Source organism: Erythrolamprus reginae, chromosome 13, assembly GCF_031021105.1.
Source record: "Erythrolamprus reginae isolate rEryReg1 chromosome 13, rEryReg1.hap1, whole genome shotgun sequence".
Lineage (NCBI taxonomy): Eukaryota > Metazoa > Chordata > Lepidosauria > Squamata > Dipsadidae > Erythrolamprus > Erythrolamprus reginae.
The window spans coordinates 11465099-11483461 of record NC_091962.1 but is presented as its reverse complement, the minus strand read 5'-3'; the positions used below and the strand labels follow the sequence as shown (position 1 = coordinate 11483461).

Sequence of the window (18363 nt, the reverse complement as noted above, 5' to 3'; positions counted from 1 at the left end):
TGTATGCCACCCCTCTCCGTGGACTCGGGGCGGCTAACAACAGTGACCAAAAACAGAATGTAAAAATCCAATACTATAATATCTAAAAACCCTTATTATAAAACCAATCATACATACAAACATACCATGCATAAATTGTAGAAGCCTAGGGGGAAAATTATCTTAGTTGCCCCATGCCTGACGGCAGAGGTGGGTTTTGAGGAGCTTACGAAAGGCAAGGAGGGTGGGGGCAATTCTGAACTCTGGGGGGAGTTTGTTCCAGAGGGTTGGGGCCGCCACAGAGAAGGCTCTTCCCCTGGGCCCCGCCAACCGGCATTGTTTAGTTGATGGGACCCGGAGAAGACCCACTCTCTGGGACCTAACTGGTCGCTGGGATTCATGCGGTAGATAGTGGTCCCCGAGATAATCTGGCCCGGTGCCATGAAGGGCTTTATAGGTCATAACCAACACTTTGAATTGTGACCGGAAACTGATCGGCAACCAATGCAGAGTGTTGGTGTGACATGGGCATATTTGGGAAAGCCCATGATTGCTCTCGCAGCTGCATTTGGCACGATCTGAAGTTTGAGTTTTTATTTTACATTTTATTGTCATTGTGTCTTGCACAGTGAAATTAAATACCGTCTTCAGTGTTATAAAAAATATAACAAAAATACACATCCTTCACATTCTATACAATTCTTTTCACAGGGTTGTAGTTCAGACGTTTCTTGATACAGTTGCTAAGTCGTACTTGATGGTTCAGCCCAATGTGTTCACCGTTTTTTATCAGCCCAAGTTTGGGGTCAATGTGTTGAGGCAACCTAGATAATTAAGGGGCTCACAGGACTGCCATTACACCATAAGGGTAGACATTAACCAACCTCCCAAATTGGGGGTTCATCCATCAAAATCAGTTTCTAGAACAGCCAGTTATTGCATTGAACTTTTTTTTTGCACTGCAGGTCTTGGCACTACCGCTAGATGGCGGCAAAGACCAGAGTTAACTTTAGGGTTTCCCCAGCAGCCCTCTCTTGGTCGCCTGCAGTATTGCAGCTCAGAAATGGCCATTCTTGTTTCGCTAAACGCCTTCTCACGCTTCCTTGAGAAACCGATCAATCTAATAAACGAATAATTTCAAATTCCATGTATAAATCTGGAATTAAAAAATGCGCAGGCGCAAAAACGCGAGGAAGCGCGCCTCCCGTTGTAACGACACGATTCGCGATGGGGCGACGAGTGCGCGCGCACAGACCCAGGACCGAGTGCGAGGCTGGAACCTAGCTGGGCGGAGCATGCGCACAAGGGCAACGCGCGCGTGGGTGGGGGGGGGGCAACGTTTCAGGCCGCCATTTCTGGAGGCTTCTTTCGAAGATGAAGGCGGTTTCCCGACCGACTCGGGCTCCGCCGCTGTCACCATTGCCGGTTTTCCTCCTTGCCGTGGCCCTTCTGACTGGGCCCGCGGGATTTTATAAGCTGAATGTGCCGAAAGTGTTGTTGCCCTTCAGTCGGGATAAGCGGGTGCCCTTCGTGCTGGGCGCTGAGGGCGGTTGTTATTCTTGGTGAGGGGGCGGGGCCTCGCGGGGAGGGGAGGAAAGAAAAGGGCGGAGGGGTGACGTCACGAAACGGGGCAGGGCAAGACCCGGAAGTATGAAGCCCATTAGCTAAAGCAGTGGGTAGAGTTGTGGACTTCAACTCCCAGAATTCCTGAGCCTATCAGGTTACCTCAGGAATTCTGGGAGTTGAAGTCCAAGAATCAAATTTGCCTACCCCTGAGCTAAAGAAATGCTATTGCTAATCCAGCCAGAATCAGAATTTGGGGGGGAAATCAATGAATTCAGAATTGGAAAAATATTCAAGATTGAAAAAGTATTAATAATTCATCCAGAATTGGAAAGAAATACCCTACTATTGTTCAGAATTTTTGTTCAGAAAATCCATCCATTAAAAAAAATTGAATGGATGAATGAAGAAAGAATAAAAAATATTAATCCAAGATTGAAAAAGTATTAATAATTCAGCCAGAATTGAAAAAAACCCTATTGTTAATTCGTTCAGATTGAGGGGGAGAATGTACTATTAATCTAAGATTGAAAAACTAGTAAGAATTCATCCACAATTTGGAAAAGTATCCAAGATTGAAAAAAAATTAATACTTCATCCAGAATTGCCCCCCCCCCAAAAAAAAATCTACTATTGTTAATTCATTTAGAATTGGTGTGTGTGTGCGTGGACGACACTATTAACCCAAGATTGAAAAAATATCAATAATGAATCTGCTATGGCAAATTCATCCACAATTAGAAAAACAAGTTATCAATTAATTCTCCAGAATTGGGGGGGGGGGATCCACTGCCATTGCTAATTCATTCAGGATTGAAGAAACATTGTTATGAATAAATCATCTGTATTTTTTTTTATTAAAAACACCCAATCTGTTGCTAGTGCTAAACCATTGAAGATGGGGAAAGAGACCTCCTGAAAAAGCACTCTGAGTTATCCAAAATGGAAAAAAAGAACCCTTCACCCTCTATTGCTAGTTTATCCAAGAGTGGGGAGAATGGGGCAATGTAATTAATTAATTAATTTGACTTCAATGCTGCCCACTCCTGTGGGACTCACGGCGGCTCACCACAAAATACACTGCTCAAAATAAAATAAAATAAAGGGAAAACTTAAGCAACACAATATAACTCCAAGTCAGTCAAACTTCTGTGAAATCAAACTGCCCGCTTAGGAAGCAACACCGATTGACAGTCAATTTCACCGGCTCCTGTGCACATTCAACTTCGTACATAACAAAGTATTCAACGAGAATATTTCATTCATTCGGGTCTAGGATGTGCTATTTGAGTGTTCCCTTTATTTATTTATTTATTTTGAGCAGATTATCTCAGGGACCACCTTCTGCCGCACGAATCCCAGCAACCAGTTAGGTCCCACAGAGTGGGCCTTCTCCGGGTCCCGGCAACTAAACAATGCCGTTTGGCGGGGCCCAGGGGAAGAGCCTTCTCTGTGGCGGCCCCGGCCCTCTGGAACCAGCTCCCCCCAGAGATTAGAACAGCCCATACCCTCCTTGCCTTTCGTAAACTTCTCAAAACCCACCTCTGCCATCAGGCATGGGGGAACTGAGATATTCTTTTCCCCCTAGGCTTCTACAATTTATGCATGGTATGTTTGTATGTATGATTGGTTTTATAACAAGGGTTTTTAGCTGTTTCAGTATTGGATTTTTACATTCTGTTTTTATCACTGTTGTTAGCCGCCCCGAGTCCACGGAGAGAGGCGGCATACAAATCCAATGAATGAATGAATGAATGAATGAATGAATGAATAAATAAATAAATAAATAAATAAATAGTCAAAATTTAGCAAGCCTGATCGTGTTAGAGTTGGTTGAGGTCAGTGGGTTTATTGCTAAGCGGAATGTGGGCCACGGGACACTACCTGGCCATGGAGGTGTCTTCGTTCCTTAAAAACTCTTTGAAGGAGCCCGATTTGATTTCATCCATAAATTCATCCTCTTTTATTCAAGGGGAAAAGTGGCATAGGGGAGACGCCGACTGGTTTTTTGACTGCCGTTGAGAAGTTGGCTGACGATGGGAACCGGCTCCCAGTCTCAAATGTTGATGCTTCCAGTCTAGACCAGCAACTCGGAAACTTCAGAATGCAGCTGCGAGAGAAATCGTGGGCTTTCCCAAGTATGCCCATGTTACACCAACACTCCACAGTCTGCATTGGTTGCCGATCAGTTTCTGGTCACAATTCAAAGTGTTGGTTATGACCTATAAAGCCCTTCATGGCATCGGACCAGATTATCTCAGGGACCGCCTTCTGCCGCACGAATCCCAGCGACCGATCAGGTCCCACAGAGTGGATCTTCTCCCGGTCCCGTCAACTAAACAATGTCACCTGGCAGGACCCAGGGGAAGAGCCTTCTCTGTGGCGGCCCCAGCCCTCTGGAACCAACTCCCCCCAGAGATTAGAATTGCCCCCACCCTCCTCGCCTTTCGTAAGCTACTCAAAACCCACCTCTGCCATCAGGCATGGGGGAATTGAGATCCTCTTTCCCCCTAGGCCTTTACAATTCTATGCATGGTATGTTTTGTATGTATGTTTGGTTTTTATATTAATGGGTTTTTAATCGTTTTTAGTATTGGATTACTATTGTACACTGTTTTATTGTTGCTGTTAGCCGCCCCGAGTCTCTGGAGAGGGGCGGCATACAAATCCAATAAATAAATAAAATAAAATAAAATAATAAATTAAATTTAAATTAAATTTAAATTAAATTAAATTAAATTAAATTAAATTAAATTAAATAATTAAATTAAATTAAATTATTAAATTAAATTAAATTATTAAATTAAATTAAATTAAATTAAATTAAATTAAATTATTAAATTAACAAACAAACAAACTGCTGAGAAGAGCAACTGGGGCAGGGGTGGGAGGATGAGGGCTTACTGGTCGTAACCAAACTGGTGTGGAAAGATGGAAACCTGAAGAATTTTCTCTCCTGCCTTGTAGGCACTCCACCCGCCACGACATGGTCACCATCGATCCGATCTACGAGAACGGGACCGCCTGCTCCCAGAAAGCGTTGCTCACCACCCGCTCTCTGCAGGCCACAAAGCTAGCCAGCGTGATCGTAGCGGAGGAGATAGGTAGGTAGGTGGAGGCCAGAAGAAGAAGAAGGGGGATGCTGCGGACCCCTGTCAGTTAAAGAATTCTGATTGGCGGGATTGCACCTGCCCTTTGGAACTTTCTCCTGCAGAGGCAGGCTGGATGCCCACCACTCTCCTGGCTTAAAAATATATATACAGTATATATATATTAAATATATGCGTTAAAAATGAAAGAGAAATAAATATAAATATAATACATGACTTTTTGTAAAACCGAGGAGTAACTGCAGGGCTCCTTACGAGGCTTCTGGGAGAGGGAGTTTGGCCCTTTAAAAGTTTTGGATGGAATTTCGAGATCCTCATCATAGATCCTCGGAGTCCTCGGAGAGGGGCGGCATACAAGTCCAATAAATAAATATATAAACAGACTCTATAATAGATTGAACTGGATCAAATAATTGAACAGATGCAAAGACGGGCTACAAAAATGGTGGAAGGTCTTAAGCATAAAACTTGTCAGGAAAGACTTCATGTATAGTCTGGAGGACAGAAGGGAAAGGGGGGACATGATCGAAACATTTAAATATGTTATAGGATTAAATAAGGTCCAGGAGGGAAGTGTTTTTAATAGGAAAGTGAACACAAGAACAAGGGGGCCACAATCTGAGGTCAGTTGGGGGAAAGATCAGAAGCAATATGAGAAAATATTATTTGACTGAAAGAGTTGTAGATGCTTGGAACAAACTTCCAGCAGAGATGGTCGGTAAATCCACAGTAACTGAATTGAAACATGCTTGGGATAAACATAGATCCATCCTAAGATAAAATACAGGAAATAGTATAAGGGGAGACTAGAGGGACCAGGAGGTCTTCTGCCGTCAATCTTCTAGGTTTCTCTATATATAAAGTTTAAAATTTAAAAATCCCCGCCGGGTTTGTTGCTTAACCTGCCCTATCTCAGAGAAGCTGTCAGCTCTTTGCCCAACAGCCTGACGTGGCTGATGGGATTGGTTTGCCATTGTGTCCAGCGACCTCTGCTGAGCATTCAAAGCAATTGACACACAGCCATCAGCGATGTTTAGTTTCTGCTGTGGATTTTCCAAGATGAGAGAGAGAGGGAGAAGAGAGAGAGAGAGAAGAGAAAAAGAGGAGAGAGAGAGAAGAGAGAGAGAGGGAGGAGAGAGAGAAGAGAAAAAGAGGAGGGAGGGAGAGAGAGAGAGAAGAGAGAGAGAGAAGAGAAGGAGAGAGAGAGAAGAGAAAGAGGAGGGAGAGAGAAGAGAAAAAGGTGGGAGAGAGAGAGAAGAGAGAGAGAAGAGAAAAAGAGGAGGGAGAGAGAAAAGAGGAGAGAGAGAGAAAGTGAGTGAGAAGACCCTTTCCTGGCTACTTGGGATCTTTAGCAATTCAGAGACGGCAAACATGAAAACCGAATCAGAATAAAGCTGGAAGGGACCTTGAAGGTCATCTAGTCCAGCCCCCTGCCCTAGCAAGAGGCCCTATCCCATTTTAGGCAGTTGACTGTCTAATCTCCCCTTAATCCCAAAGCTGCTTTTTCAAGAGGCAAATGGACTTTTCCTTGAAAACGTTTCGCTTCTCATCCAGGAGATTTCTTGCGCTCTGACCAATGGATGGTCCCCAAAAAAAAAAGCACCTCTGGGACCACCATGACCTGGAAGACTGAAAATCTCCATAGACATGTAGAGATCCTATATATACAATTTCAGACGAGGGGCCGTCCAGCTCTTTCACAGACCGTTTGGAACCGATCCTCTTTCTCTTAAATTCTTTAAATCAAAAGACGATTTAGACGTAGTTTGTCGGGTTGACCTCACCCTGTTTTTTGCCAGCTGGCCGCAGAGAAATGCAGCTGCGAGAGCAATCATGGGCTTTCCCAAATATGCCCATGTGTCACCAACACTCCGCAGTCCACATTGGTTGCCGATCAGTTTCTGGTCACAATTCAAAGTGTTGGTTATGACCTATAAAGCCCTTCATGGCATCGGACCAGAATATCTCCGGGACCGCCTTCTGCCGCACGAATCCCAGCGACCAGTTAGGTTCCACAGAGTTGGCCTGCTCCGGGTCCCGTCGAATAAACGATGTCATCCGGCGAGACGCAGGGGAAGAGCCTTCTCTGTGGCGGCCCCGAACCCTCTGGAACCAGTTCCCCCCAGAGATCAGAATTGCACCCACCCTCCTTGCCTTTCGCAAACTTCTTAAAACCCACCTCTGCCGTCAGGCATGGGGGAACTGAGACATCTCCCCCAGGCCTATATAGTTTTATGTATGGTATGCTTGTGTTGCATGTTCTTTTAAATAATGGGTTTTAGATATTTTTTTAAATATTAGATTTGTTTATTGTATACTGCTTCATTGTTGTTGTGAGCCGCCCCGAGTCTGCGGAGAGGGGCGGCATACAAATCTAATAAATGAATGAATGAATGAATGGAATGAATGAATGAATAAATAAGCAAACAAACAAACAAACAAACAAACAGGAGACGCGGCGTCGTGGTTGTTGTTTCTTCCCCCCCCCCAGTGACGGGCCACTTGCTCCGCTGTGACATCATCGTGGATCTGATTGAGAAGGTTGAAATCGTCTCGCGGACTCGGGAGATCTACGTGGAGGACTCCCCCTTAGAGCTCAGCGTCAGAGCTTTAGATGCTGAAGGTGATTGATCCAGATCCTGCCCGACCTAGAGATGATCACCCAAACCCTTTTTACGTAATCCACTTTCCCAGTCGTCTGAATCGGGAAGAGACAGAAAAAGTGGCCTTTTCAACCGAGTCCTTTTTCTCTCTCGGCTTTCCCTGAAATACCATTTTTAACTTTCTTTCTTTCCTTCTTTCCTTCTTTCGTTCTTTCCTTCTTTCCTTCTTTCTTTCTTTCTTTCTTTATTTATAGTTATAGTTATAGTTAGTTAGTTAGTCCAATACACAATGAGGGTTTTAGTGGATATATATATATATATCTATAAGCACATAGTAAAATACATGATGAAGGTTATAGAGGAGATACTCATAGTAAAATATATCTATGAAATAATAGAAAAGAAGATAAAGTAATAGAACATATCAATGAAAGAATAGAAGGTGATTGATCCAGATCCTGCCCGACCTAGAGATGATCACCCAAACCCTTTTTACGTAATCCACTTTCCCAGTCGTCTGAATCGGGAAGAGACAGAAAAAGTGGCCTTTTCAACCGAGTCCTTTTTCTCTCTCGGCTTTCCCTGAAATACCATTTTTAACTTCCTTTCTTTCCTTCTTTCCTTCTTTCCTTCTTTCCTCCTTTCTTTCTTTCTTTCTTTCTTTCTTTCTTTCTTTCTTTCTTTCTTTCTTTATAGTTATAGTTATAGTTATAGTTATAGTTAGTTAGTTAGTCCAATACACAATGAGGGTTTTAGTGGATATATATATATATCTATATGCACATAGTAAAATACATGATGAAGGTTATAGAGGAGATACTCATAGTAAAATATATCTATGAAATAATAGAAAAGAAGATAAAGTAATAGAACATATCAATGAAAGAATAGAAGGTGATTGATCCAGATCCTGCCCGACCTAGAGATGATCACCCAAACCCTTTTTACGTAATCCACTTTCCCAGTCGTCTGAATCGGGAAGAGACAGAAAAAGTGGCCTTTTCAACCGAGTCCTTTTTCTCTCTCGGCTTTCCCCGAAATACCAATTTTAACTTTCTTTCCTTCTTTCCTTCTTTCCTTCTTTCCTTCTTTCCTTCTTTCCTTCTTTCTTTATTTATTTATTTATTTATTTATAGTTATAGTTAGTTAGTTAGTCCAATACACAATGACGGTTTTAGTGGATATATATATATATCTATATGCACATAGTAAAATACATGATGAAGGTTATAGAGGAGATACTCATAGTAAAATATATCTATGAAATAATAGAAAAGAAGATAAAGTAATAGAACATATCAATGAAAGAATAGAAGAAGAGATATAGGAATAGAAGAAAGGTGTAGGAGATATAGGAGAGCAATAGGACAGGGGATGGAAGGCACTCTAGTGCACTTGTACTCGTCCCTTACTGACCTCTAAGGAACCTGGAGAGGTCAATCGTGGATAGTCTAAGGGAAAAATGTTGGGGGTTAGGGGTTGACACAACGGAGTCAGGTAATGAGTTCAACGCTTCGACACCTCGGTTACTGAAGTCATATTTTTTACACTCAAGTTTGGAGCGGTTAATATTAAGTTTAAATCTGTTGTGTGCTCTTGTGTTGTGGTTGAAGCTGAAGTACCTGCCTGGTACCTTCATTGTGCTGCTTTGGATACCAGGAGGGGAAAAAAATCAACTCCGCCTTTGGGGAGGAATGCAGGGGGTTTTCTTAAAAATTGAGCCACTCTGAATACCGGATGGTCATCACGTCTATTATGGCCACAAGTCCATCGTCCAATTTCTCTTGGCAGGAAACACCTTCAGCAGCCTGGAAGGGCTGGAGTTTGAGTGGAGCGTCGCCAAGGACGATGAAATGGAAAACCTGGAGCTTTCGAAGAAAATCAGGTCAGGTGAATTTTTATTTTTTATTTATTGATTGATTGATTTTGTCCAAGACACAGTGAGGGTTTTAGTGGGTATGCACATAGTAAAATACATGATGAAATTCTTGAGCTTGAGGGCAAATTGACTCTGTGAGACTAGGCGGTGGTCAGGCTCCCCAGAAGCAGAGTCCAGTTTAAAAAGTCATGGTAATAATCTTTGTAATAGATGGCTTTAAAAAATATTCTTAAAATAATGTAGATGGCAACTTTTCTTATGAGATGCCTCTGCTCTTGGAAACAAATTGCCTGTTAAACCAGGTTAAGTTGTGAGCAAACATGTTGGAGGTAGAGCAGATGAGTAGATAGATATGGGTGGGTGGATGGATGGATAGATGATGGATGGATGGATAAGTAGAAATATAGAAACATAGAAAATTGACGGCAGAAAAAGACCTCATGGTCCATCTAGTCTGCCCTTATACTATTTCCTGTATGTTATCTTAGGATGGATCTATGTTTATCCCAGGCATGTTTAAGTAAATAGATAGATGATAGACAGAAGATACATGATAGGTAGGTAGATGGATGGGTGGGTGGGTGGGGAGGTAGATAGATGGATGGATAGATAGATAGATGGATGGATGGATGGGTAGGTAGGTAGGTAGGTAGATAGATAGATAGATAGATAGATAGATAGATAGATAGATAGATAGATAGATAGATAGAGACAGAGAGACAGAGAGACAGAGAGAGGTAGATAGATGTAGATAGGTAGGTAGATAGGTAGACAGACAGGTAGACAGACAGACAGACAGACAAGATAGATAGATAGATAGATAGATAGATAGATAGATAGATAGATAGAAGATACATGATAGGTAGGTAGATGGATGGGTGGGTGGGTGGGGAGGTAGATAGATGGATAGATGGATGGATGGATGGATGGATGGATAGATAGATAGATAGATAGATAGATAGATAGATAAGATAGATAGATACATAGATAGATAAATAGAGAGAGACAGAGAGACAGAGATAGAGAGATAGGTAGATAGATGTAGATAGGTAGATAGGTAGGTAGGTAGGTAGGTAGATAGATATGATAGATATGATAGATAGGTAGATAGATATAGAGAGATATAGATAGATAGACAGACAGACAGACAGATATGGATGAATAAATAGATAGATAGATAGATGATGGGCAGATGGATGGGCAGATGTTCAACTGGTTGCAAGAGCTGAGCCTTTTGTCTCCTCTGAAACCTGGGGTCTTTTTTTCTTCTTCTTCTGCAGGATTTTAAAGTACTCGGAGGCGGAATACTCCCCACCCGACTACATTGTCCAGATGGAAGCGGAGGAGAAACAAGGCGACAGGATTTTGGTCTCGGGAATCAAAACGGGGGCGGCTGTCATCAAGGTCCGAATCCAGGAGCCCATTTACAAGGTGGGCAAGACAGACGAGGCCCCTGCAGGGCGGGTGCATCTGCGTGGTATCAGTGGCAAGGCAGGGCCAGCCAGGGACTGACCCCTCCCTTGGTCAAACCGAGAGTGCCCTCCGCAGCTCTGCCCATCTCCCCCCCCCCCGTCTCAAAACTCTCTGCTTTGTTCCTCCCTCCCTCCGCCCAGAAAGTTGCCGCGGCCTTGGTGCGCCTCTTGGTCTTGGAGAACATCTTCCTTATGCCTTCCTACGACATCCTCCTGCTAGTGGGAGCTTATATCAGATACAGAGTTGGCAAAATAGTTCAGGGAAAGATCACAGGTAGGCCGTTGCGACCGCCCCATCCCCTCCGAACGTGGCAGCCTAGCAGACAGTGTGTGTGTGTGTGTGTGTGTGTGACACACACATACATACACAAACACACCACTATCTGTTGCTCAGAAGGGTCCCTAGGTGTGTTTGGCGAACCACGAAGCTTGTTCAGGGCAAGTGAGAGAAACATCTGGAAATCCACAGAATGGCTTTGCTGGGGATTTGGAGAAAACGCTCGAAAGCTGGGCGTCTTAACTCTGATACGGAAAAGAAAAAAATTGAAAATTGCAGACCCATTTCACTATTAAACGTAGATTATAAAATTTTCATATCAATATTTGCTAATAGACTAAAAAGTATTATAAATAATATGATACACAGTGATCAAAATGGTTTTTTACCAGGAAGACAAATTAAAAATAACTTAAGAATAATAGTAAATATATTAGAATACTATGAGCAACATCCAGAAAAGCAAATGGCGCTTATATTTTTGGACGCGAAAAAGGCATTTGATAATGTAGATTGGAACTTTATGAAAATACAACTAAATAAGATGGAGGTAGGAACAAAGTTTTTTTAACATAATAGGAACTCCCAATAGTTTTAGGCGGCGTCTGGCCAGGCGTGGTTTGTTTGTGGTTAAAGGGAGAGTTACGTTATTATTTATTTATTTTTTATTTATTTGTTTTGTCCAATACACAATAATACACAATGGGGGTTATAGAGGATATAATCAGGTAAAATGTATTAAAGGGGGAATAGAGGAGAAAATAAAGGAGTAAAATATATCTATGAGAGAATAGCAGAAAAAGATATAGGAATAGAAGAGAAGATATGAGAGATATTTATTTATTTTATTTATTTATTTATTTTGTCCAATACACAATGAGGGTTTTAGTGGGTATATATCTATAGACACATAGAAAAATACACGATGAAGGTTATAGAGGAGATACTCATAGTAAAATATATCTAAGAAATAATAGAAAAGAAGGTATAGGAATAGAACATATCAATGAAAGAATAGAAGAAGAGATATAGGAGTAGAAGAAAGGTAAAGGAGATATAGGAGAGCAATAGGACAGGGGACGGAAGGCACTCTAGTGCACTTGTACTCGCCCCTGAGTAGGAGTGTTGGACAAAGTAGCCTTTCCCAACCTTAGAGCTCTGGGGAACTCCGGGAGTTGAAGTTCTACGGATCTGAAAGCAACTCAAGTTGAAGAGTTGGAAGGGACCTTGGAGGGTCATCTAGTCCAACCCCCCTGCCCAAGCAGGAGACCTTACATCTGCCTCCACCTAGGATCGAACTCGCAACCTCTGGATTGTGAGGCAAGAGCTCCACCTCTAGGCCACAGCGGCTCATTGCCCCTAGAGAATCTTCTCTTGCAGATCAAACGAAGCAGCGGGAGGCTGGTTTGAGGCCTGGGACTGGGTTGGATTTCTAACAGAACCGGTTTGGGGGAACCGCTGGTCAGTCACTGTTGCTAGAACGTTCTCCAACCCCCCTCCCCTTTCCCCCCCCCCTGCAGAGGTTGAACTGCCTCTGGAGCACTACGAGCTGGAGCTGCAGGATGAGGTGAAGGTGCCAAGCGGCTTTCTGTTTCTCCCGGTGGCCCAGCTGGACACAACTACAGCCACCGTCACCGCCCTCCAGCTGGGCCAGGTGAATCTGGCCTTTGTCCACAAGAGTATCCTTCATTAGTGGTCGCTGGAAGTAATTCTCGTGATCTCCGATCCTTCCTTTCCTTCCCTCCCTCCCTCCTTTCTTTCCATCTTCCTTTCTTCCTTCCTTCCCTTCCCTTCCCTCCCTTCCTCCTTCCTTTCTTTCCATCTTCCTTTCTTCCTCCCTCCCTCCTTTCTTTCCATCTTTCCTCCTTTCTTGCTCCCTCTCTTTCCTTCCTTTCCTTCCCTCCCTCCCTCCTTTCCTTCCCTCTTCCTTCCTTCCTTCCCTCCCTCCCTCTCTTTCCTTCCTTTTCTCCTTCCCTCTCTCCTTTCCTTCCATCTTCTTCCCTTTCCTTCCCTCCTCTCTCTCTCTTCCCTTCTTTTCCTTCTTCACTCCCTCCTTTCCTTTCATCTTCCTTCCTTCTCTTCCCTACCTCCTTTCCTTCCATCTTCCTTCCCTCCCCTCCCTCCCTCCTTTCCTTCCATCTTCCTTCCCTCCCTCTCTTTCCTTCCTTTTCTCCTTCCCTCTCTCCTTTCCTTCCATCTTCCCTTTCCTTCCCTCCTCTCTCTCTTCCCTTCTTTTCCTTCTTCACTCCCTCCTTTCCTTCCATCTTCCTTTCTTCCTTCCTTCCCTTCCCTCCCTTCCTCCCTCCTTTCTTTCCATCTTCCTTTCTTCCTCCCTCCCTCCTTTCTTTCCATCTTTCTTCCTTTCATGCTCCCTCTCTTTCCTTCCTTTCCTTCCCTCCCTCCCTCCTTTCTTTCCATCTTCCTTTCTTCCTTCCTTCCCTCCCTTTCTCCCTCCTTTCTTTCCATCTTCCTTTCTTCCTCCCTCCCTCCCTCCTTTCCTTCCCTCTTCCTTCCCTCCCTCCCTCTCTTTCCTTCCTTTTCTCCTTCCCTCTCTCCTTTCCTTCCATCTCCTTCCCTTTCCTTCCCTCCTCTCTCTCTCTTCCCTTCTTTTCCTTCTTCACTCCCTCCTTTCCTTTCATCTTCCTTCCTTCTCTTCCCTCCCTCCTTTCCTTCCATCTTCCTTCCCTCCCTCTCTTTCCTTCCTTTTCTCCTTCCCTCTCTCCTTTCCTTCCATCTTCCCTTTCCTTCCCTCCTCTCTCTCTTCCCTTCTTTTCCTTCTTCACTCCCTCCTTTCCTTCCATCTTCCTTCCCTCCCCTCCCTTCCTTTTTCCTTCCTTCCCTCCTTCCCTCCCTCCTTTCCTTCTGTCTACCTCCCTTCCTTCCTCCCTCCCTTCTTTCCCTACTGTGATGAAGGGCAAACACCACCCTCCTTGTGACTAAGCTCCTTCATCCAACTCCCCTTTCCTTTGCATTGAGCCTACCCTTCCATGGAAACTGGACACGTTTGGCTGCTCTGCCCTTCCATTTCACCCCCTCCCTTCAGTTGCAAAAAAAGAAAGAAAAAAAGCTGAATTCCTTACGGGCGCATTCAGACATCCACATGCGAGGATCACTAGGCCTTCCGAACTGCACCATATATGTGGTTGAACCAGGATTTCTAGGTAAGAGCTTTCAGCCTTTTTAGTAGTGATTTCTGACAGTCTCAAAATGGGTGAACAGTGCAGTCAGGCGGTAGGGAAAGCAAGTAGGATGCTTGGCTGCATAGCTAGAGGTAGAACAAGCAGGAAGAGGGAGATTGTGATCCCCTTATATAGAGCGCTGGTGAGACCCCATTTGGAATAATACTGTGTTCAGTTCTGGAGACCTCACCTACAAAAAGATATTGACAAAATTGAACGGGTCCAAAGACGGGCTACAAGAATGGTGGAAGGTCTTAAGCATAAAACGTATCAGGAAAGACTTCATGAACTCAATCTGTAGAGTCTGGAGGACAGAAGGGAAAGGGGGGACATGATCGAAACATTTAAATATGTTAAAGGGTTAAATAAGGTTCAGGAGGGAAGTGTTTTTAATAGGAAAGGGAACACAAGAACAAGGGGACACAATCTGAAGTTAGTTGGGGGAAAGATCAAAAGCAACATGAGAAGATATTATTTGACTGAAAGAGTAGTAGATCCTTGGAACAAACTTCCAGCAGACGTGGTAGATAAATCCACAGTAACTGAATGTAAACATGCCTGGGATAAACATATATCCATCCTAAGATAAAATACAGAAAATAGTATAAGGGCAGACTAGATGGACCAGGAGGTCTTTTTCTGCCGTCAGACTTCTATGTTTCTATGTTTCTATGTTTCCCCCAGTGGCTCCATCCACAACTCTGTTTCTCATCCTTGGCCATTTGAAGATGGCTGGACTTCCACTCCCAGAATCCCCCAGCCATCCTGTTAATTCTGAGAATTGAAATCCACCCATCTTAAAACGAGAAACTTTGTTCTGGAAGCCACCAAATTAGCTGTCCATTCTCTGCCCTGGATGAAGACTTTCGGACAGAAACGCATCGTCTTCTCCTCGTTCCATCATTGCAGGCTTCACGGTCCAGCCGGGCAACCGATGGGTCTTAGAGGTGAGGCGGACATACACCGTCACCGTCGAAGTTTTCGACAAATCGAGCACCAAGGTCTATCCCTCCGACGTGAGTAGATGTCGGGGAAAATCACCCGTACGGGCCTCAAGACCTCAAGTTGCAACAGCCCTAATGGAGACCGTCCCTCGTGCCACCCTCGCTCGTGGCCAAACCACTTTTATGACCTTTGTCCAGCAGCGGTGGTCCTTTAAGTGAATCAAGGCTGAAGATTTTTGCCCCCCAAAACTAGAAAATCATTGCTAGTTTTCAGCAAAACACAGGATACTGCAAAGGGTCATAACTGCAGCCTGGTTACCAATGAGCACCCCAAAGTCCATTCATGTCCATCATGGGGGGGACCCAACCATCAGAACTGGTTGCTAAGTAACCAGTCGTAAGTTAAGGACCACCTGTAATCTTGCACAGTGACTGTGTTAACGCCTTCTATGGAAAGCCATTCGGATTCATGGGTCCTTCATCCTGGCTTGCTGCTAAGTTTTCCCTTTTCCTCCTAAGATTTTTTTATATTATTATTATTATTATTATTATTATTATTATTATTATTATTATTATTATCATCATCATCATCATCTACGGAGAGGGGCGGCATACAAATCTAATAAATAAATTATTATTATTATTATTAATAATAATAATAATAATAATAATAATGATAATAATAATAATAATATTTATATGCTGCCCCTCTCCAAAGACTTGGGGCAGCTTACAACATATAAAAAAGGTACTAAACATCAAGATGCAATTAACATTAGATTAAAAGTCGCATTTAAAAGGTTACATTTAAAAAACTAAAAAAAGAGAGAAGGATTTAGGAGTCGTGATTTCCGACAATCTCAAAATGGGTGAGCAGTGTGGTCGGGCGGTAGGAAAAGCAAGTAGGATGCTTGGCTGCATAGCTAGAGGTATCACAAGCAGGAAGAGGGAGATTGTGATCCCGCTGTATAGAGTGTTGGTGAGACCCCATTTGGAATAATACTGTGTCCAGTTCTGGAGATCTCACCTACAAAAAGATATTGACAAAATTGAACGGGTCCAAAGACAGGCTACAAGAATGGTGGAAGGTCTTAAGCATAAAATGTATCAGGAAAGACTTCATGAACTCAATCTGTACAGTCTGGAGGACAGAAGGAAAAGGGGGGACATGATCGAAACATTTAAATATGTCAAAGGGTTAAATAAGGTTCAGGAGGGAAGTGTTTTTAATAGGAAAGTGAACACAAGAACAAGGGGACACAATCTGAAGTTAGTTGGGGGGAAAATCAAAAGCTACATGAGAAAATATTATTTGGCTGAAAGAGGAGTAGATCCTTGGAACAAACTTCCAGCAGACGTAGATAAATCCACAGGAACTGAATTGAAACATGCCTGGGATAAACATAGATCCATCCTAAGATAAAATACAGGAAATAGTATAAGGGCAGACTAGATGGATCATGAGGTCTTTTTCTGCCGTCAGTCTTCTATGTTTCTATGTTTCTACCTATTAAAATACACGCATATCCATTCAAACATTCAAACAAACTCATTATGCATTCATTGGCTAAGGGGCAGAATCCAATAACCCCAAGCTTGGCGGCATAGGTGAGTCTTTAGACTCTTTCGGAAGGCGAGGAGGGCGGGAACAATACGAATCTCTGGGGGAAACTGATTCCAGAGGGCCAGGGCCCCCACAGAGAAAGCCCTTCCCCTAGGTCCCACCAAGTGACATTGTCTAGTGGATGGGACCTGTAGAAGGCCGACACTGTGGGACCTAACCAGACGCTGGGATTCATCTGACATTATTATTATTATTATTATTATTATTATTATTATTATTATTATTATTATTATTTGTTCTGTCAGGCTCTCTGGCAGACTCCTCCCAAAAATTCACAGGTACAAATTTCAGACACACACACGTTTGAAAATTCAAAACAATGTTCTTTATAATGAAAATTCACTTAACCCAAGCCCTCTTTTGGTATAGCAAAGAGCACTCATCTCCAAACAAACTGGTAATTTGTACAAGTCCCTTATCAGTTCTGTGATACTTAGCTTGCAGCTGTGAGGCAATTCACAGTCCTTCTTCTTTCACAAAGTGAAACACACTTTGCTCTGGTTTAGTTTCAAAGCGGGGGAAAATCAGCACACGAAAGGCCAAAGTCAGTAAAGCAGTCACGAAACACAACGATCAGATAATCCTCCACAATGGCCAAACCCACAGGCTGCTCTTTATAGCGGCCTCACTAATGACCACAGCCCCACCCAACCACAGGTGGCCTCATTTTCTTTGATAATAATCTCTCAGTTGTTGCTGACTATGCATCGCTCTCCGCATGCGTGGCTGTATCATTAACTCTTGTTCTGAATCCAAGGAGGAGCTAGAGAATTGATCTCCTTCTGAGCTGTCTGCCACACTCTCCTCCTCCCTGTCACTCATGTCTTCTTGGTCAGAGGAGCCTTCATCAGCAGATTCCACGGGGGGGCAAAACAGGCCTGCAGCATGTGGATGTCTCCCCCACATCCACAGTCCTTGGGGCAGGAGCAGGGCTAGACCTAACCACAACAATTATTATTATTATTATTATTATTATTATTATTATTATTATTTTGCCTTTTCCAGAATCTCCGAATAAGTCACCAGTTTCCCCAGGAATATTTTGAGGAGGTGACATCTTCCGCCAATGGCTCCTATCACATCGTCCAGGTCCTAAAGGAAGGTGTGACGGTGATTAAAGCCATGTTGCTGTCTGTTCTCCTCCAGGTAAGAACCAGAGGCTCTTCCCCAGCCAAGGAATTTTTCCCTCGCTTGGTTTCTTGAGTTTGAAGTCATCGTTCAAATAACTTTTAACAAGGGACAATTCAGCACATTTTATCTCCAGGTGGATCTGGGATTTTTTTTAAAAACAGCCAGGCATGGTGGGTTAGGAAGGGGTCAACCCTGATGTGTTTAGCACAGTTAATTAAAATATTTAACCAAGTAAAACTAAGAAAATAACTTTGGGCTGTTTAAATGATTTTGCTGAATTCATAGATTATTTTATGCGGTCCTTGGGGGGGGGGTGTTTCTGAGCTGGTTGGTTTTCTTGCAGACGTTTCATGACCCAAATAGCTAACAACCTCAGTGCTAGAAGGGATTGTGGAAGAGAAGGGGAGGAGAAAAAAGAAGAAAAGGAAGGAAGGAAAGAGAGAAAAAGGAAGGAAGGAGGGAAGGAAGGAAGGGAAAGAAAGAAAGAAAGAAAAGGAAAAAGGAGAAGGAAGGAAAGGGAAGGGAGCAAGGACAAGAAAGAAAGAAGGAAGGAAGGAAAAGAAAGAAGGAAGGAAAAAGGAGAAGGAAGGAAAGGGAAGGGA

The 18363-nt window shown here is 43.3% G+C and overlaps 1 protein-coding gene across 1 annotated transcript in view; it reads left to right on the top strand.

The window, feature by feature from the left end:
- The first annotated feature begins 1353 nt into the window (after positions 1-1353).
- NUP210L (nucleoporin 210 like) overlaps positions 1354-18363 on the top strand; it is a 56417-nt gene continuing 39407 nt past the window's right edge. The window contains exons 1-10 of the mRNA XM_070766589.1: positions 1354-1541; positions 4510-4646; positions 7144-7275; positions 9047-9140; positions 10415-10565; positions 10748-10880; positions 12404-12562; positions 13976-14044; positions 14972-15078; positions 17636-17776. Of these exons, the coding sequence (XP_070622690.1) occupies positions 1354-1541; positions 4510-4646; positions 7144-7275; positions 9047-9140; positions 10415-10565; positions 10748-10880; positions 12404-12562; positions 13976-14044; positions 14972-15078; positions 17636-17776 (1311 nt within the window). The remainder of the gene's footprint in view (positions 1542-4509; positions 4647-7143; positions 7276-9046; positions 9141-10414; positions 10566-10747; positions 10881-12403; positions 12563-13975; positions 14045-14971; positions 15079-17635; positions 17777-18363) is intronic.